Source organism: Ambystoma mexicanum, chromosome 3q (genome assembly GCF_040938575.1).
Source record: "Ambystoma mexicanum isolate Mex_15411 chromosome 3q, UKY_AmexF1_1, whole genome shotgun sequence".
Lineage (NCBI taxonomy): Eukaryota > Metazoa > Chordata > Amphibia > Caudata > Ambystomatidae > Ambystoma > Ambystoma mexicanum.
Window position 1 is genome coordinate 880,962,293 of NC_090926.1, and position 21,333 is coordinate 880,983,625.

Sequence of the window (21,333 nt, forward strand, 5' to 3'; positions counted from 1 at the left end):
AGTGTGACTGGCAAACGTGAACCCGGTTGAGGGATGCCTGCAGAATGAGGTGAAGCATGATGCCACAATGAACAGTGTGTCGAGAACAGTGAACCCGATGGAGAGATGTCCAAAGTGGATTGTTTAAAAAGACATTGAGACTTGTGAATGCAACAGGTGAAATCTCTTGAATACAAGCCGTAGAGAACCCTGTAGTGAACCCGACAGAGGGAGGCTATCATTCGAGAAGGGTCTGAGCCCGGAAGAGGGGGGCCCAGTGGTGAAAGCTATCACCCAACGTACATACGGAATAGGAATATTATGTTTTGTTATTTTGAATGCATCAGGTCCTCAGAGGCAACAGACTTCTTTGTAGAAAAGAGACTTAGCCACTAAAGATCCTGAAAACTGAGAACGTAACTGTAGTCTCATACTGGGAAACCCGAAAGTGTGCTTTACTCAGGAGTCCCGCCTTGTCCCATGCTCAAAACGTGGGGAAGGGAGACATCCTGACTTATCATTTATGAACACTTTTCTTGTGAACCCTATCCCATTTGTATTTAGTTGTAAGGATAATTTTTTTTTTCTTTTTTTTTTTAAGTATAGGCCCTTTTTATTTGACGAGACGCCACTAGGACTGCCTTATTATTATTTGATTGTGGTAGCTTGCTCCCATCTCAGATTTAGGTTTAGATTAGGTATTTTTCCAACATACCTATACAGTTTAATAAACACCCTTTAACTGTGATCACTTGTGTCGGTCTTTACTGTTGCCACCATGAGTTCCTTACACCCCTCTCTGGGGCTCTCCGGGGGGATGAGATGCACAAATCAAGCCCAAAAGGCCAACCCGGCCTAGCAGAATCTGGGGAGGGGTCCTATACAGAAAACCCCAAATGGCGACCCCGCACTTATTTCACTCTCCTTATCCCGTACCAAACACTCGCGAACCACCACTCCAAGCTGACGCTGGAATTAAGCTGGCTAGCGTAAGTAAATCCTGGGCCTTAACAGGCCTAGGGATTTTTTATTTTTTTTATTTCTGACTCCACCCTGAACGCTTTCCCCTTATCCGACCTCTCGGGTGCCTCATATCAAACAGTAAACTTGCTACGAACACCACGACCCTCTGACAGGCGGGCCGCTCCAGCCCTGACAGTGCGTGTTGCCACTAAATGCACTGCTGGACTAGCGTGCCAAAGTGCCCCTGCAAACTCCCCGAGCAGGCCTGTCTTCACCACGGGTAGAAGCATGCACCGGCTCTCTGCTCTGCACCACCTTCCCTCATCTCTCCCATTCCAGCCCCCTCGTACGTACCACAGTCCCTTGGGACCGTCCAACCCCCCAATCTAAATACAGGGAAGTTCCAACCGCACCCGAGGTGAAACCACCTCAGGAACACCACGGCTCCCCCTATTGGCGGATCATACCATATTCCTCCATTTTAAGATACCTGAAAAATAAACAACGCCCCGACCAGAAGGCCAAAATGGATGAACGAATGTGTGATATTTATTTGCATAAGGGCTGTGAGGGTTTATTATTTTTGTATTAGATAGGAAACAGATAGAACACAGTTACACAAACATAATATACAGTTGGCGTAAAGCCACGGAAAACCAAACACACATTTCCACTTTCATAATATTTATACGGCATGTCTACCTATATGTGCCACACACTTGTTGCTCTTGACTAAATGCAAAGGTCAATGGTGAGAATAATAAGCACAAAATGATTACCTTTTTCCATTAATCCTGTATCCAGTGTTGAAATGGTAAACCAGGAATTTTATGGAGGGTTACAGGTACATAGCGAGTCCTTCGTCCAAGGGGCACCCCCTCACACAGCCAACAGGGTCCAGCCAGCCCTGTGCTCCCAGGCATGAACGAGGACCTCAGAGCGCACAAAGCCAGTCCTCCCGTAGGCCTCAGCTTCAGCACCACCGCTAGGAAATGCTAGGCTTTCTCAGGAGCAGCCAATGCAGGAAATCTGCTTCTCCGTACGGGCTATGGGGATACCTGAGATCGGGGAGAAGCACAGCCTTCGTAGAGCAAGGTTGTTTCGTATATTAATATTGATGCTGTAGCTGTATTATAAATCACAGAGCGGGGAACAAGCTGTTCATGCAGCCATCTTTATCTGCACCCGCTAGTGGTCCCTTCCTCAAGGTTTTAAACAAGTGTAGGTAGGGTGCTATAATCTGCTTGTGAACGTATTTTTATTTATCGAAGCCCATTAGAGTCTTTTTGTTGTATTATTTGATAATTCTACGTTCCTTAAATGTAGAAAATGATTACTCCCCCGATCATGTGTTGATACTAATTTCAGGCCATGATGGTCACTAAACAGATCTAATAAAAACATTAACTGTTCTGTGATGTGCCAATGGGTCATCCTAATGGGAATGTGATTGATTGTCGAATTCACGTGCAGGGTCTTGAAGGCAAGTCCCCCAGCCGGTGATGCACTGTTCAGCCATTCATTTGGCATATGTCCCATTCTAGCAGCCAGTTATGAAGTATTACGCCCTCACTACATACCCTGGGGTCCACCATATCCGGCTCTGGTGTACCACTTGCTGAATCCTTCACTGGATAGATCAGATCCTGGGGTAAACCATTGCCTAATTTTACGTTTAAGTCTCCTCCTCATATAATTATGCGCTCTTCGTTAGGATCTGCAAATATATCATCTATAATGGATTTGATGTTGGGAAGATAGTTTAGTCTGTGACCTCTAAGTGGGTTATTTTATATATATATATATATATATATATATATGGTTAAACAGTTGGATGCAGGGGATATCATTTTCTGAACAAGGCATTGTTTTAACATTTAGATGGGTTTTGAAAAAACGCTGCCATGCCCCCATTGCATCTCCCTCTAGCCTTAGTGTTTGCTTTATCTTGATTAAGTATCCATCAAGAATCAGTTCCTCTCCAGCCCATGTTTCCTGTAAAAGTATTATGTCAAACATTTAAAACAAAATATTGCATCATTATTAGCAAGTTTCCCCTGGGCCCACGGAATGTTCCAGGAAAGGATAGAAAGGTACGGGGAATACAAAGTGTCCGCTGAGATATATTCATTTCCAGTCATTTGGGAAGTTCCTTAAGCATACAAACCAGGTGCAGTGTTTGAGCTCAGGTGTGTATCATAAGCTGCTCCGAATTCCTCTGGTCATTTTAGTAAATCAATTTCCTCTAAGGAAGAGAGGGCACTAAATCTGTTTTGTGTCATAATACCCCCCGTTAATATGAGTGGATTCCATTCTGCCATTTTGGATCTTGTCCACTTCCTTCCCACCTGTAAAAAAGGGTACCCCCCCCCCACATGAGGTTAGACGATGAATGATTAGAGACAAAAAGCTGCTTAGAAGTTTTTGACCAACTCACAGGACCTCTACTTCCATCGATATCCTTATCCCGGTATTCAGTTGGTATTCAGTTGGGTGGATAGCAATAAGATAAGGGTAACATCCTTGTCCCTTGCGGTTGTGTAAACACTCCAAGGTTAGAATGGGCACATGCACCGCTGTGCTCATAGATGAGAAGTAAGCACTATACAGTCTCCGATAATGGATTTAGTCATTTTGCCAGACGATCAACTCTGTCTGCCCATTAGTAAGTCTTGGTGATTGATACAAGGCCCAATCAGTCTTGTGTTGATCCAGTGCACAGATTTGTTGAAGAGGGACTTGGTTGATTTCATAACACCACTCTTCAATAGTTCAAAACCCACTATAATTCCTACCAAGGGCTTAGCTGCCGGGGATAGATCCAAAGAGACCTCTTTGAGTAATCTTTTCCGTAGAATAAGGAGCTCTGGCTAGTGGAGGTATACTGGGGCAAAGTAATGAGTTGGTCAGAACATTTGTTGCATCCAGGAAATGTAGTTGATCTTCCCTGCTGCAGTGTGGAAATTCTCAGCTGACATAGGGAAGTGGGTTACTGGACCCTTGTTTCGAGGTTTCCTGAGCAAAATCTATTTCAGCAATTAAGTTTGATGTTTGTGAGTTTATTGTGCATTGCATTCCAGTGCCTGGATAGTGGGTGCTTCATTTGGGCTGGGAGATACAGATGTAGTTAGTAAGGGAAGTGCCTTTAAACCTAGCATTTCCTGTTCGTGGGTGCTTTATTTGGGCTGGGAGACACAGATTTCGTTAGTAAGGGAAGTTCCTTTAAACCTAGCATTTCCTGTTCAACAACCTGTATTTTTATGTCCCAGGGTTGAATATTAATTGCATGTACTTGGTTTGATGTCCTTGTTTGGGTCTCCTCCCTTGGATTGGCTCTTTGCTGCTTTTGGCCTTCAGTTTCCCCATTGTGGGTATAATTACTGGAGTTCTGCTCAAGCTATAAAAATACCAATAGTCGGCGATCACACAGTTGTATATACAACAATACTATCACTGCAGGAGGTAAGTTGTTACAGAAGGCTTTATGGCTTACTTACAAATTGTAAATAAGTTCAGCCCAGCTGCTTCGCCGGCGTCAGATAGCCTATGTTCCGTAACTACGCAAAAGAGCAACTTTGGACTTTGCTGAACATTTTTGGGAAAATGTTCTGCGCTTGAGGGTCTTCTTTTCCATATGTGTATTATGCACAGCTGCCGGGGCTAGAATGTAAAGATCACTGCATTGTGAAATGATTTATGATTATCTGCAGAGAGAGAACAGCCGACCCACCTGCTTCCACTTACTACCTCTTACTTCCTTCACTACTTCGTTGCCTTCACAGCTAGCAGCCTGCGCTGGCCAGCTTCACTCTGCCACTCCGATGAAACATGCCAAGCAGATCTTCTGTCCAGAGTCCAATAAGAGTACAAACAGCCCAGTATCCCAGGAGGAGTCCCAGGCATGGAGCAGCAGGGAACAGCCTGCCCGCCTGCTGTTTAGCTACCAATACTACATCGCTACATTCACTGTTTTGTTGGCCTCTAAGCATGCCTTTGTTATAGACCTGTTGAAAAAATATCTAGCAGATCCATAGAATGTGCAAGTTTTAGGCTCATATCCAATTTCAATATTCAATGCAGTTAAACCGACTTAACAGCTTGTAGTGACTCTGCAGGCATTTAGCGGGAGGAAACAAACATTATTTTACAACCTACCTAGGCTCAATTTCTCTCTCTACAGGGTACAACACTGGTCGTGGTAACCATGATAGGCAACCTCAGAGTATGGGGGGGATGAAGGTGGTGTCGGCCCTGATTCTTTTGGATAATTCTGCAGCCTTGAATACCATCGATCATGACATCCTACTTATCATACTGGAACATATGGGTGTTCAGAATGCAGCTGTAAGCTGCTTACAAGCGTTTCTGATAGCAAGGGTTCAGGTTATATCGATTCTTCCCTATACGTTGTTCTTTAAACAGAACAAATGTGGGTCCCAAAGAAATCTGAACGGTTGCTAGTCCTATTCAAGATTCATCTTTCCTCTTTGATGAAAATGCTTAACCAGCAGCACGATACTCCAACTGTGCTAACAATACTCCGCTAATGATAAGTTTACACAATGATAAGACTTTAGCAGTGAAATGTTCGGCCTTCATTAACAGATGATTGATGGATGGATGAATGCCCTGTAACACTTGGAATCAATGCCAGTAAGACTGGATTCTTAATAGTTGAGGCTCGAGAAAACACTAATCTCTAGTCTGCCACACTTTTAACCCAAAGAACTAGACTTCATACATTTGCCAATATTAAAAGGTACAACAACACTTCAGTGGTGATTGATGCATCCCCTAGCAATGACAAACGAGGGATTCTTTACACCTATTGGAAAGAATTTGCCCTGTGCTGACCGTTCTGCTTTGGGTGGTAGCAAAAAATTGATTATGCTAATAGCATGTATTTGGGATTCTGCCAATACCTTAAGAAATAAACAGTACCTACAGAACTCGGCAGCCCATACTGGTGCAAGGAAAAGAGGCCATAATACTCTTGCCCTTCATTGTCAGCCCATTCAGAAGGGATTAAGAGTTACATGCAATTCAAGGTAAAGGCCTCTTTTTCACGCATAAAATATTCTAACAGTACAAGCATATGCGCCATTTGCACATGTAGATAGCTATTGACCTCTTCTAGGGCAATCAATGTTTAGAGTGCATTCAATAACTACTGGTATTGACTGGATTCTGAACATGTTGTCTTCAAAAGCAGAAAGAAAAACAACAATGCAAATCCCAGGCAAGATTTCTTTCAACCAGACACTTCCTTAATTGGAGGACTTGTTTTGATGCATATTATTTAACACACAAAAGAGAAAGCTAAAACATGGGAAAGCAGAGGGAAGGGTGTTTGTGGCCTGGAGTGCCATCAGTAAAGATGGCTCTGTGAGTGCCTCAGACATGAAGATGAGGGTATGCAGACACCTTTTGTAACGACAGGTGCAACAGAAAACTACATTGGATGATACAGCTATGTGCATGGCTATTGTGGATGCTGAATCGCTAGTGCAGACCGAGATATGTATGGATTGCGACTGGCACTAGACAAAGATGTCTCCTGTACTCCGAAACACCAACAAACGGAGGATGCAGCGCAGTGAAGCGAGGACCTGTCAAACTCTGAGCCGTGAGGAGACCAAGAGAAGGGAGCCCAACTGTGGCAGTGAATTTGTGAGCCGCCCGAGTAGAGTAGAGGTGTTGGAGCTATGCTGAAAAGCCCTAGACGAGAAACAGGACGATACAGAAAACCGTTCCAGAAGGAAGAATGTGCGTATTAGAGGGATTGCAGCTGCGGTTCCTCAGAAGGACCTCTCAAGCTCCGTGAAGGATCTCTTCGGTCACTTGCTTAAGTATTCTGATGACATGGTTATGGAGCTAGAATGAACGCATCCCACTTGCCCAGGGCGCAGCCTCATCAGGGTGAAACTCCAGACGTCTTAACTACAGTCCACTTCTTTACGGTCAAGAAAAGAATAATAAGGGCTGCTAGAGATGTGTCAAACATTTATTTTAGAGATTCAAAGACATCCTTACTTCAAGACCTTGCTACTACCACGCTGATGAAGAGACCAGCGTTGCATCCGATGGCTGAATTGCTACAAGGAAAAAAGATTACCTATAGATGGAAGTTAACGGGAAGAAATGGTCCATAAATTACATCAAGGAGGAGGAGCGAATGTGTAGTATCCTATATCTGTTCAGGTTATGAATTCATATAGTTATCGATATGGTTTGGGCTTGGGGGGAGGAAAGGAGGCTTGGGTGTTTGGAGTTGAAAAGTTACTGCTATACTTTGGGAACAGCATTTCATGGGCTGAGTCAAATGTCGAAGAATGGGATGAAAAGTTCTTGGTTATTTTCATGTATGAGACATGTTGGGGTCAACTAAAGATGGGATGATGAACAAGATCAGTGTAGTTACATGGAATGTTCAGGGGACAAATTCCCCCATGAAGAGGTGCTCAGTTTTGGGAAGGCTGTTGAACACACCTTCTACGATTGTATGTCTACAGTAAAATGCACCTGTTGAAGTACGGGTAAATGCAGATTGTTTCATAGGGCGTATACACGCAAGTACTTGGGGAGAAAAGTTCCCAAGGGGGTAGCGATATTGTTCACAAAAGATGTCCCTCCCACAATGCTCAAATCTTGAGGGATCCTCAGGGAAGATGTAAGGTCTTGCTGTATGGGCAAATGTTCACATTAATGTCACTTTACGCACCCAATAGAGGACAGGATCAATATTGGAGTGCTCTCAGACCCGGAGCAGTGTCATTCGCTGAAGGGCAAATGATAATAGGGGGTGACCTAAATCTAGTTCCCAACCCTGAGGCGGATAAGACTTCACAACCCTCTACGGTGGACTATAAGAATGCAAATTAATTTGCTAGACTGCTTTGTGAGCTGGGAGTGGTAGATGACTGGAGACTATTTAACGAAGACACCCAAGATTTTACGTTTTATTTGCATGTTCATGGAGGGCTGTCGAGAATAGACCATATACTAGTATCAAGTTCTCAGTTTCCTTGTGTTTGTGAGACCTATATAGCACCCCAGATAATCTCTGACCATGCATCAGTAGTCGCAACGTTAAGAGGCCATTATTCCTGGATGTTGCATGATTCTATTTTAAAAGACAGGGTTCTCTGTCAGGAAATAGCTGAAGCAATCCCAAACTACTTTCGAGAAAATACTATGTCTGCCCATCCTATGGTGACTGTATGGGATTCTCTGAAAGCTACAATAAGAGGGGAGATATTGAGTCAATTGCGGCATATAAAAAGGGCAAAGGCAATAAGTCAAGCACAGATGAAAGAGGCAGTTCGGGAGACTGCAGCTGAACACAAGGCGAGTAGAACACGGGCCGTGTTTCAGAAACTGAAATTGACTACCGCTAAACTAGAAGCTCATTTGGCGGATAGATCGGCACAGGCCTTACTCCAGACTAAACAGCACTATTACATGAATGGCAATAAGGCACACCAGCGATTAGTATATATGCTGAAGAAGGTCCAATCGCAGAACAATATGCACAGGATTAGAAGTGAGGCGGGGTAGTGTGTTATAATGAAGACGAAAAGATGGAAATACTCTGCAAGTACTTTGAGGCATTGATGTCTAAAGAGTCGCTTAAAGCAGAGGACCAGAAGCAATATATTAAAGGAGCGAACCTACCCCATCTAACCGTAGATCTTAAACGAGATCTGGATGTCCCAATTTTGGCATCAGAGGTGGAGTGGGCCAGTAAAGCCCTTCAGAACAAAGGCCGGGCCCTGGCGGCTTTTCTATAGCATTCTATAAGACATTTCAGCTCCAATTGATCCCTTATTTGATATAATTATTTAACTCGTGTTCAGACACGGGTAAAATTACACCATCTAGGGAGAAGTCCATAACAATATTAATATCGAACTCATCTTGCATGTTGTGAATTTAACAGACCAATTACCTTAATGAATAAGGATGCACAGATTTACTCCATAATCCTTGCACAAAGGTTAATGTCTGCCCTCCCAGGACTGGACAACGAGGACCAGACAGGGTTTTTAATAGATAGAAATACCCAGGACAACATACAGAGGGATTTGAATATTATTGAAGTCGCGAATACGGATAAGATCGAAATGGCTGATTTACATTGACCGATTTTCTTTTTATCGGAAAACCGGCATTGTAAAGGTCTTTTTCTATTGAGACCTATAAAATGCGGTTGTCCTTTTTTCTATATTCCGGGGGGGGGGGGGGGGGATCACCCCACAAGTCCCTCATTGTTCACAAGTTCCCCTCCCCAGCAGCCCCATCCCCACTCCCCCAAACCAAAACACATACATACATACACACACACACACACACACACACACACACACACTTACCCGTTCTCCTGGTCATGCGCTTCCGGGTCCAGACCTGCCCATCAGCCCCTGAACGCACTCGTGTGCAGCAGGGGCGTGACAGTTCGATTTAGAAAGACTGCTCCGTGTGATCACAGAGCGGTCTTTCTACATCGGTCTTTCAGTGAAAAGATCTTTTAAAAAGATCTTTTCACTTAGGACAACAATATTACCAACTAAAACTAGTAAATTCATTAAAAGACAATGCAGAAATAGAGTTAAACAATTGAATTCATAATCTTAGAACATGATTCACATAAAGTGATTAAAATATTGCATGCACAAGTTATAAAAACACATAGTTGGTCCAAACAGCTTGTTTGAGACACTTAAATCAGCTGTCAAGAGTAGAAATCGAGGAAATATATGGAATCAAATTTCAACTCATCAAAAAGGGGTATAAACACTTAAGATAGAAACACTGAATACACCAGTAAAATACCATACTGACAATCGATATTACAATCCCATGAACATAAAAAACAAAAATTCTTACTCTATGCAATAAATATTAGATAGGAACATATTATATAGGTAAAGTACCAACATGCAAATTAAGAACTTAATATTCAATACAATACTAACACAGCATACTAAAAGTATTACAAAAATAGCGAACTCCAATCCTTCCTAAAGTGCCAGGCTATTATGCAAGTCTATGCAAAAAGGACAAGCAACTTGTCCTTGGCACTTAAGGGATTAAAAGAAATGAGTCCTGTAGGCTCGGCAGAAAATCGGCTAAACAATAAATGTTACCTAGTTGGGAAAATATCTCCTTTAAAAAAGTGCTATTGACAGGGATAATGATTACCAGTCATTAGACGCCCCCAAAGGTTTTCGGAAATCACAGCTGAGGGCGTGTCGATAAATCTTTCAAAGTAAAATAATCTTCTATGTAATAAAAATGTACATCCCAGGATTAGATGGTGAAGTGTTTCCACCTTATAATGTTTACAAAGTCGACAGGGATGACTAACTTGAGGAAGACCTAGTCGAGGTCCAACCACTTCTAATGTGTGAAGACAATGGCACCTAAATCTTAAAAAACCTCAGTTTAAACCAAGCACACCTAGTTAAATAAACTTTCAGTTGGATAAAGTGATTACAACTAATTTTCTAGGTGCAGGGGAGGGAGAAACCAAAAACCTTGGCATATAGGTTGTGAACCAATGAGAACAAGTGAGAACAAGTGAGAAGTTCCCTATTTAGGGAACTTGCGTCCCCTGCACACTGTCTGTGGTCTGAATAAGCCACTGTCTGTGGTCTGAATAAGCCAATCGCTTTGGAGTGGTTGAGCAAGGTACCAGATGGTAGCCTACTTAACAACCTCACAACTTGAATACATATTGAACATACTTTAATAACTCTTCAATTATAATCAATGATTTGTTGAAAACTGTGCAAACAATCCAACAAGTAATTCAAATGACCTTTCAATAGTTCAAATAAATACAGAAATGTATTATACAAATGGCCCAACGCGTTTCGAATACAACTCTTCATCAGGAGCTGATAGATGCAATTTAAATCTACAAAAAAGTAAAAACAGAACGCGATAAGTCTAATGTTAAGGTCAATACATTATAAATAGTTCATATATACAAACATTTATAGATTAAAAAACAACAATTTTCATGGATCACCAGAGGGTACAATTCTGAACATAGTAAGACTAGTAGAATGCTCAGTCAATTATAGGTTGAATATAGTCTCCAGATTCCTTAATAGCCACAAGGTTCATCATGATCCTGGATCTTAATCTGAGGATAGTGAGATAGTCAATATTCATGGTTTCACATAAGTACTTGTTATAATGGAGAAATGAAATAGGTATATGAAAAATATGCTGGGGTTTTAATGGTTCCCAGTCCAGTATTACAATAGTGTTATACCGTCATGTACAAATAAAAGAAAATCGGTTCTGTAAAGAATATATTTGATGACATTAGTGTCCAACTCTAAAGCTAACTACTATTTTTTTTTTTTTTAGTGATAACCCATTTCAGCAAAGTCAGAGGTACTTACCATCTGCATCCATTTGCGTTTTCAGTGCTTACAGGTAATTTGGAGTAGTTTGGCAATCGAATATGTGTCCAATAGGGACCCAGTCTATCTACATATGAAAGGGTAAGTATCCTTAACAGATTGTTCCAAGGTCAGTGTATAGAGCCTAAATAACAAAATTACATGTGAAAGTAAGCTAAGGTTAGAACTTACATTAAGACCTGGTCCAGTGGAAGCACAAAACAAGCCAGTTCGAAGAGGTCTCTCCTTGCTGCCTGCTTTGCTCAGAGAAAATGGCCACCATTCATCACGGCGTTTACCCGTGACATCATCAAGCCGTAGCAGGTGTGACGTCACAGGTAAACAAACCCTTATTGGTCCGTACCCGGTCATGTATGAGTGCGGTGTTAAAAGGTTAAAAAATGTTAATAAAAAATAACTAACAATGTCTGCAAGCTGTAATCTACAAGCCAAGATTATGGCTAAATGATGCAACTCTAATTGGCTCCATTGTCTGTCAAATGATAGACCACAGAGAACACCTTGAGTATGAAAAAAGCGGGTATCGAAATATATGTAGAATGAGGAGCTACATATTAAAGACCCGGTGGCTAAAATGTTAATGGTCCCTCCACTAGGGTGGTGACCGTTATAGATACAAATCATCATAGATATGCGTTTGTTAGCTGGAGGGAAAAATGTGTATTTACCAAAATACTGGAGTATCAGGAAAGAAGTAATGCCTACCATGACCATGCATACTAACTATGCGTGATGTTTCTAAGAGGTAATAGCTGTTGTACAGGTTTAGCGTTTAAGGTAAGTAGTCGTTAACTCATAAAAATTATCCTATGACTAACCTGCTAAATCTAAAGAGTCCATGGGACTAATCTCTGTGAATAAGTGTAAGGGCAACTGCTGCAGATACCCAGATTGATATGTAGGGTGTGTCAAATATCCCTTACTAGGGTAAATATAATAATGTTTCACATAATTAATACAATACTGTAAATTAACCGGTTATTTTGTTGGTGTCGTAGAAAGTTTCTGCCTCAAAAAAGAGTTCACATTTCCTACCCCTTACAGAAGTGAGTTAACCAATGGTGAAGCATAGGGCTTATCACATCTTACACAACCCGTCACGGAGTGATTGAAAAGTGCTGTAGTATATATAAGGACGATAAATTGATATTCCTACTCTGTCTCGTCCGGAGTTCACAGTCTGTGAGGATTCTCAATATTATGCAACTCCCCCTTAGAAAACCAGATACGTAACATTGATAGGATGGCTTAAACCTCGATGTCCTTACTTAAAGAAAAGGACCCAGGTAGTAATTCTCATTGATCCCAGGCCATCCATCCTACTGCTAATGAATCTAGCTTACGTGAAAACAAAGATGATTTCTGTAGTGTATTCTGAAGGCCCAAAACATACAAATTGAACAGGGTAGGTAGGGGATAACAACCACTCCTGTGCTAAGCATACCTCTACTGGTACCTCCCTTGAGAGCGCACAATCGGAGTTGAAACAAACTCTAAGTTATCAGAATAAAAGAGCAATAGCATATTTAAAAGACGTGGCAGAATGCCCAAATTAGATAATTTAGACCAAAGCTGGCTTCTGTCCACCATATGAAATGCTGAGGGCAGGTCCAGGCTTGCAGAGTAGAGTATCTGCCCCAAATTCCGACAAGACTTGGTTTGACATGAGATGTAAAACTTTTAGAAAGGTCCCCATACCGTTCTGGAAGCCGTTTGATAAATGCTCAGTCTCTTAGTACGTTCTATCCACCTGAATAAGGCTTAGCACAAAATCTGCTAACAACTTACTAGAAGTATCTATAAGGGTATAGGCCTATAACATTTTGGGAGCATTCTGTATGATTATAGCACTGTGTGTCAAATAAAGGTCGTACCTCCACAACCTCCTCCTCACCTGGGCCTTCAGATGAACTGTCCTTGGAATCTGTGATGGTGTTCTTCCTAGATTTCTTGTGGTCTGATATCGGTCCTTCCTTGGGTGTATTCTTCTTGTCGTGCAAGTAGGGTCTAACTTCCCCAGAGGCCACCTTGGCAGGGAATGGAACCTACCTAAGGGGAACCCCGAGGAACTAGACACCAACGAACAGGGAAAAAGCATCTGGGCAATAAAAAACCCTGGTTGAATTAAACTGTATAGTTGGTCCTTCTTTCTTGACAGAAGATCAATGGTTGGTGAAGCATGGAATAGAATCTTCAGAAGAGCTTGTAAGGGTTCCAATAAGTTGGTAGATATGAGCTATGGAATAGGTGATGAGTTAGGAACTCCAAGGAAGATAAGGACTGGGTGCAGATACGAACTTGAACTGCACAACAAAAGATTGAACGTCTACAAATAGGACCAATAGGTCACTGTTAAGCAGAAATTGCAGAGAAGAAAGTATAGAACCACAGTAGAACAATAGCAAATGTCGTGCGGAAGTATAAGTATAAAACAATGGAACAGAAGACCTGCAATAAGCTGCAGAATATAGGAACCCACGTACCTGAGAGAATTGGATACCACCACGAGTGCTAAATAAGGTAAGCGTACCAAAAGGCTCGTGGAAGAGACAAGGAGGAGTTCCGTGCCTAATCCGCAGCACAAGCGTAATCTGAAAGCCTGATCGCAGAGGAGACCGAAAGGACAAGACCGCGTAACGTGTAGGAGACACAGCCAGGGAACGGAAAGGATATGAAACGGACAGACAGGACAGAATGAAAGCAGAGGAAAACAACACCGGCGAGGTACCGGGGAGAAAAGACAGAAGGCATAACAGGCAAAGTAAACAGAACGTAGGTAAGAATCAAGCAGGCGGTTTCCTTGAAGGGGGAAGGAACCGAAAAGACAAAGTCAAGTGGAGTTCAAGGTGGAGAGAAAACTCAGCAGAGTATAGGAGCATTGAAAGTTCAGAAAACAAACAAATACAACACGCCGAGAGGTGGGCGTGGTTATGATTTATAGGATCTGCCGCCATGTTGGATGAGGACTAGACCGTAATGCCTGTTTCTGCATGGAATTATAAACGCCAGACATTCCATATCTTCCAGATGATGAACTGGGATACGGGGGATTATGACCACCTCATGGCTTAGCGCAGACATTCCTATTGTATTGTTTTGTTTTTCGTTGTTTGCCTAAGCGCCCTGATGCCCACGGGCTATCGGCGCTATACAAAAAATAAATACATACATACATACATACATGGACGGCAAATCCTGACACTGTGCCAGGAGTTTGCAATAGTCAGATAGGAAGGCAACTGACTAAAGACAGGTAGCAAAGTTTGCATTTTCTTTTAAAACCATATTTAAAATCTCCATCTGGCCCGCATGCTCTGGAATGATTCAGTCTTCCTGTGACAAGCTCCAAATCCTCTAAATCGAAGTTAGGTCTGAAGGAGTCTGGGCTATCATAACTGGTATGAAGCAAATCATTTGTTTTGGCAAAGAGGTAAAAAAAAGTGCAGTGTCCAGGAGGATTCCATGATGCAATTTGCTTGACTTGAAATTTGTGTAATTTCATGCCCATTCAAAAGGCGCCAAATGTCTCTATTATCATTCATAACTAAAAGATACACCATTTTTTATTAACCTTTATATAGATATAAATGTTATGCACTTTAAAGTCAATTTTTGTAATTCTGTTTAATCCTCCTGCTCTCCACTCCTCTAACCTCAGTGGCAATAGAACTGTCCCCAAATCATATCCATATGCATTGCTCTCTTAGAATTTCTCTTCGAAATTTCAAATGCATGACTATGTGTATTAGTGAAGGAGTGCTGCTTCCAGCTCTCAAACATCGATGAGACCAATAGCCAGTTATTTAAGGTAACAGAGTACTATTAGTAGCATTGCTCTGTGAATTTAAAATGGACAGTACATGAGCTTCAAAAAATCCCAAAGCAGGGTTACCGCCCCCATGTACAACAACTTATATAGGTTTTCTAGCTCATGGTCTCCAATGTACCTAAAGGAAGATGTTATGACTTCATTAGGGATTATTCTAATTAATACAATAGACATCTATGAAGAGACAGGCAAACCTTAATCTTCCAGGGTCACGCCAGCTGCCCTCAAGAGATTTAAACACAGGCAATGATTACTCTCTTAACTTCATTGGAAATAAGGGAGTAGCACAAGGTAGTTGACAATCTGGCCCTCACCCTTAAGCTGCATATGGGCTCCCCCACTATGGAATCTTATAGTGGAGCCGCTCCAATTTCAGTCATGGTATGAGGCGGGCCTTAGTAGAGCAGGTCAGCTATTGCTTGATTGAAGGCTTTTGATGCTGGAGCAGTTGGGGGACAGATAGGCCAGCTGTCAGTGTTCCGTTGTTCCGATTTCCAAAGTTGAAGGGGGCCCTATCGGATCCAAGGTGGGGGAAATCTAAATTGGGAGCCAACATCCTTTGAGAGAATGCTTCTTCTAAAGAGCCCATAGAGCAGATGCCGGCTAGGGAGAAGTGAGCGAAGGATCTAGTGATGGGGCTACCGGACGATCTAGGAGCAAGAATTTGTAGGGGGGTTTCTCTCTCTCTCTCCACAGTCTCATTGCAGTACAGAATGCACACCCCCAAATTGGTTCATAGGTGGCAGTACCCTCCCGCCAAATTAGCAAAGATGTACTCAGGGTGGACTCTCAATGCTGGAAATGCGGACAGAGAGATGGGGCCTACTAACATGTGGTGGAGCTGAGAACACATGCAAAGATATTGGGGAGGTTAACTCATCGATTAAAGGGGTTGACAGCATAAGAAGAGTGCTCTCGCCGTTACTGGTACTTTTGGGGGGAGGTGATGAGGACAACGAAGAGAGGGACTTGGGACATATGGTACGAGTCATCATGGTGGCGGCTAGAAGCTGCGTGGCTCAACTGTGGAAGCGAAACAAGGCCCCCATGGAGAAAGAGTGGCTTCAAAAGGTGAGGGCCATCTATCACATGGAGTATTTAACACACTTACTAGATGAGCCTAAGACAGACATATAAGGGGCTTGACTGCCCTTCTTTGACATGTATGGAAGGTAGAACGATATGAATGTTAACCCTAACGGAGGTTGAAATTCTCCTGTTCATACTATTGTTGATGATTGGCGTGAGGAGTAAAGAGGGTGGTAAGGATTAAAAGTGGTATATGGCATTGGTTAATGCCCAGTACATGATTTCGTTTAATTATTGTTATGTGGTAAAATGTCCTGGCTGTATATTGCATAAGTGAAATGTCAATAAACTTTGATTTGAAGATCCAAGATTGCCTCTGGGGAGAAAACACTGAGTGATGGTGTTCATCTCCCCCGCGGCCAAACAAATCAGCTTAACAGTAATCCAGGTCCTTTAAAGTGCGATCCTGCAAGAGAAGACAGTCGGCTCTCAGTGGTGAGAGTATGGAGTGCAGTGGCCCTCATTAACGGCACTCCACGACACGTCGAAAGCAGCCTGGAAGACACCAGAGCTCGGGCAGAGTCGGAACAACTTGACGCCAGCAACAGTGGCAATGCGGCAGGCCGATAAGCCACTGAGCACCAGAGTTGGCGGGGACCTCCAGCATCCGTGAGGGAGAGCAGCTCGGGTCCGCAATCATTAATGAGACGGCCGCGGGGTCCCCAAAAGGTAATGCAGTCGCATCAGTGAAGCAGAGAGACTGGGTGACCCGCACACGCAGAGCCCACGAAAGCTGGGCCGGGGTCACAGCCGGCCCCCTGGGACACTGTGCAGAGACGCAGGCCTACTAGTGACGCCGGGTGGCAGCGACACATAAGCAGAAACAAAGGCAATGGCAGGAGCGGCAAGGAGGAATCAGACCCTCCTGAGGCAAGGGGTGAGAACACCCATACAAGTACAACACATACAGGGTGAGGCTCCCATTTAAAGCTACACCAGAAGAAGCAAGTGTGAGGGTGCGGGCCTGGAACCCCAGGGCAACGTGAGGAACAAGGTCAGCTGGCCGGGCTGAGAGAGTAACTCAGGACACTAGGGGAAGAGAGTGGGAGTGCATCCTGGGAGTAGAGCCCATAACACTGCACCAAGCTCCTATTGATCAAGCAGCACCCACTACCCCTGAGGAGCGGAGGGGACAGGTGAGGTGGCGGCGCCTCAGGCACCCCACCACCTGTGGTAATTGTAGCACACGGTGAAGGGGACAATCCCACAAACTGAGGAGTTCGATCCCAGGGGACCAGTCCTGAAGGAATCACCACCAGTCTTCAATCCCCAGAAATAAGGCCAAAGAAGGGTCGGCAAGCACGAAACATGCGAGAAGGCGACAAGAGGGAAGCCTACGAAAGTGCTGGAGTCAGGAGGGCAGAGGGGACAACAGCACCACACCAAGGGAGACTCAGGAAGAACCAGCTTGTTCCCCAGATATGGCAATGAGTAGGGAAGAAATGCTGCTATGCTTCCAGGACCTACAAACTAAGGTGTGAGAATCCCTGTAAATGCAATTCGCAGATTTGAAGGCGGATATGAAGCAAACCATGCATGAGAGGAAGGGGAAATAGCCAGTCTGGGAGCACGTACAGAGACACCTCAGAAACCAAGGTAGATTAATAGGCAGATGACGCAAGGAAAAATGAGTTGCTGGAAAACGTCTTGTGAGTAGCATAACATTCAGTGTAGACCTGGAAAATCATTCCCAGAGATCAAATATTTGACTTAAGAACCTTCCAGAGAACATTGAAGACAGGGATATGAAAGAGGTGGTGCAAGACATCTTCAGGGAAATCTTAGGAGAGGGTCAGAAAGTGGCAATTCCTATTGACCGAATACATAGGGTGGGACCCAAGAGGAGGGAAACTGTCTCAAGGGCGAGAGATGTGTTGGCAGCGATGGCAAATTATAATCAGAGGGAAAGAATCCTGTATGTCGCCAGACAGACCAGTTCCACAAAGATGAATGGTGTGGAAATTCTCCTCTTCCAGGACATTGCCCCACCAGCATTGATTAAGCGCTGTGCAATGGGACCAAGTCACTAGGGCCCTCATACAAAAGAAAATAAAATAAAAATGCACTGTTCCATTCAGGCTTTTGTTCACCTGGGAAGACTAACAGCACTGAGTTACAACATGTGAGGAGGGGATGGCGGTGTTACAAATGGACGAGCAGGCCCAGAGTGGGGCGGCAACAAGGACCACCTAGGAGGAAACCATTGGGCTGGCCAAAGTTATCCCGGAAAGATAAGGGGCCCGACCCGGCAGGATCTCAATAGCCAAACAGAGAAGGGCACAATGGTTGTATGGGAATACAATATTAGCACTTTTGAGGGATGGACAGGACTGAAGCCCTAGCACAACAGAGTTAAAGCCGCAGATTATCATGAAGGAACACAATGAGCAACAGAGAGTTTAAACATAATGTTGGATTTAAGACCTTGAGGGCCTGAAGCTCGGACAAGATTACAAAAGTGTTTGATCCACGGGAGCGGAGGCATGGGGGTCATTTGGATCTCGGTAGGGAGTAGTGGTGTCCCTACACAACATCTCTGGGTTCAGCAGTAGAGCCAATTCCGAATATATGGCATCCGTGGGCTCAATAGGAACTTTGGCTCAGGCCAGAGGTGAAGGGTCAAGGGGGATTTCGGGGTATGTGGGAGACAACGATCCGCAGTTGTGAGAATGTATGCCTTATATTTTATGAGGGGGGTGGGTGTATGGGCCCTCCATATTCAGTACAGCCACAACGCTACACACAAGGGATGGTTACGCAAATTTGTATAAAACAAAAGATTAAGGGGACTACACTTCATGCTTCTAACGTACAACATGTAGGGATTACACTCCCCCACCAAAAGGAAGAAAATAGAACAATATCTGGCCAAAGAATGGCCAGACACAATAGCCCTTCAAGAAACACAAATCAGTAAGAAGGACAAGCTTAGGTTAAAAATAAGGGTATAACCTAATAAATATATTTTAAACATAAAAAATTTAAAAATAAGGGGGTTCCCCTGTATGTATCAATCCAACACAGAGGGGAAACAGGTGGCCCCCTTCTAGCATTTAGACAGTCGCAGGATCTAATAGTCCTAGAGGCGAAATGCGATAAGGGAGGTAAATGCATATTTGTTAAATGTAGGTCAGGGACACACCTTATAATTTAGGGTCGATATATGTGCCAAACACTGGCCAAGATAGTCTCTTCAGATCTACTCTGGCCACCTTGGAGACCTTTGCAACAGGGGATGTAATACTAATGACTTGAATATGGCATGGGACCCACAAAAAGACACTAGTGTAAAGATCTACCATGGCCAAGTGTCACCCACTAAATTATTGAATCGGAAAATAGATAATTTAACACTAAAGGACGTATGGAGGATGCTAAAAGAGGACTCCCAGGGGTACACAAGCTACTTGCATGTCCACCGCATCTTTTTCGAGAATCGATTATGTATGAGTGTCAGCGGCTCTCATGTGCAGGACCACACGAATAGAGGCAGGGCCCATTGTTCTTTCAGAATACTCCGGCAGAGTCGACCGTACTTTCTGTGGAGGTTGTCATTCCCTTCAGAGATACTAAAAGCCAAGGTTGCAACTAGAGAAAATGGAGATAAGATGAGAGTACTTTGCCATAAACAGTACCCCGGACGTGGAGATGGCGAAAGCATGGGATGCATTCAATGTAGTAACTAGGGGGTGCCTTATATCGGCCACAGCTGCTAGGAACAAGCAACTGAGGGGGACAGAGGAGGAGTTGGAAGCAAAATTAAAAGAGATTATGACACGCATGGTACGAGACCAAAGTGGTAAACCTAGACTACGTGAGAAACCCAAGGCTATTCTCCAAAGTAGACCTTGAGAATCCCTTATTCAGGTGGCCTAGGAAGGGCTGGCGCTCTCAGATCCCAACCCTGGGGGTGGACAAGCGAGGGAGGATCACCTGGGTAATGGAGCCTGGGGTTGTGCTTGGGAAAATACCCCAGGTAAGACGCAGTATTATACCGGAGAAGAAGGAGAGGACAACGAGATCCCCGAGACCTTTGTAGGCTGTACCACACCCATCTCCCTTCCTTCCAATGAATCTCTCTTGTCCAGATCCAACGACTCCTCTGAATATGACAAATCCCCTAGAAACCTAAACCCTGTTGCAGTTGGAAACTATCTCTCCCAGAATCCCTATTTTCCTGTGTTCTACCCGAATACTCCCAGTCGTTCTCCTCCACATCCCTCTGATTATTATTTCCTGAACTCCTAATCTGTTTTGACAAAACACTACCGTTCCCACAATCCCCCTATTCATTTCACAAACCCTACCAAACTTGGATCCCCCCCTTTTCGACACAAACTCTTTCTTACACTGTGAAAGACAACAGACTAACCCCAGAACCATTTACCTGACATGTCCCGACACAGGGGTCAGGCAGAGTCAGGCAATTTACAATAACTACGCACACCTGACTGCCCTTTCTCTTCCCCACGAGGATAACATGTGGAGCATGGGAACACACTACGAGCAAGGCAGACCGCACGACGAGACAGCTATTCCAGGACGGCAATTCAAGAGAGACGAAAGAAGGCGGGAACCGAAAGGACGGCAAGGAAAGAAGAGCCCTTGTCCTTTTCAACCCAGTCCCGCAAAGCCTAGCTCGAGTGTGCTGTAGCAGAGGTCAACAGTGTGCAGAGCCCTCCTACGCTGATAATCAAGGTAGGGAGAGATTCCTACTACCGTGGTACCGTCCTTGACTCCAGAGACAAGAAACACCAACCGGTTCATCACAGCCGGTTAGTCTGAGGGAAAACTGATAAAGAAACCGAACTGCGTTCATCAAAGTTTGGGAATGGCAACATAAGGTGAATCAAAGAACTGTTGAAAGCACAAGGGAAAGATCAGCTGCAGGGTGGTCTGGTGCCATGTGGGTTCTAACTCGAAAGACTCTGGCTGGTCCTCCTTTTATGTTTGATGAAATTACTGATACCAGAAGGCCCTAGGAGAGCCTCACAGAGTTGGTCAAAGTGGCCATAAAAGGCTCGAGTAAAATCCCTT

General features: G+C 43.8%; 1 protein-coding gene across 7 annotated transcripts in view; it reads right to left on the bottom strand.

Moving 5' to 3' along the window:
• Positions 1 to 21,333, bottom strand: part of POLG2 (DNA polymerase gamma 2, accessory subunit) — a 367,703-nt gene that overhangs the window by 295,258 nt on the left and 51,112 nt on the right. For 4 of the 7 annotated variants that reach the window (XR_011305148.1, XM_069655004.1, XM_069655005.1 and 1 more), the window contains exon 3: positions 10,763 to 10,861. The exons of the other annotated variants lie outside the window; for them this stretch is intronic. Coding sequence is in view for 3 of the 4 variants with exons in the window: in XM_069655004.1 (XP_069511105.1) it covers positions 10,763 to 10,861 (99 nt within the window). In the remaining variant the exon portion in view is untranslated. The remainder of the gene's footprint in view (positions 1 to 10,762; positions 10,862 to 21,333) is intronic. 7 annotated transcript variants of the gene reach the window in all.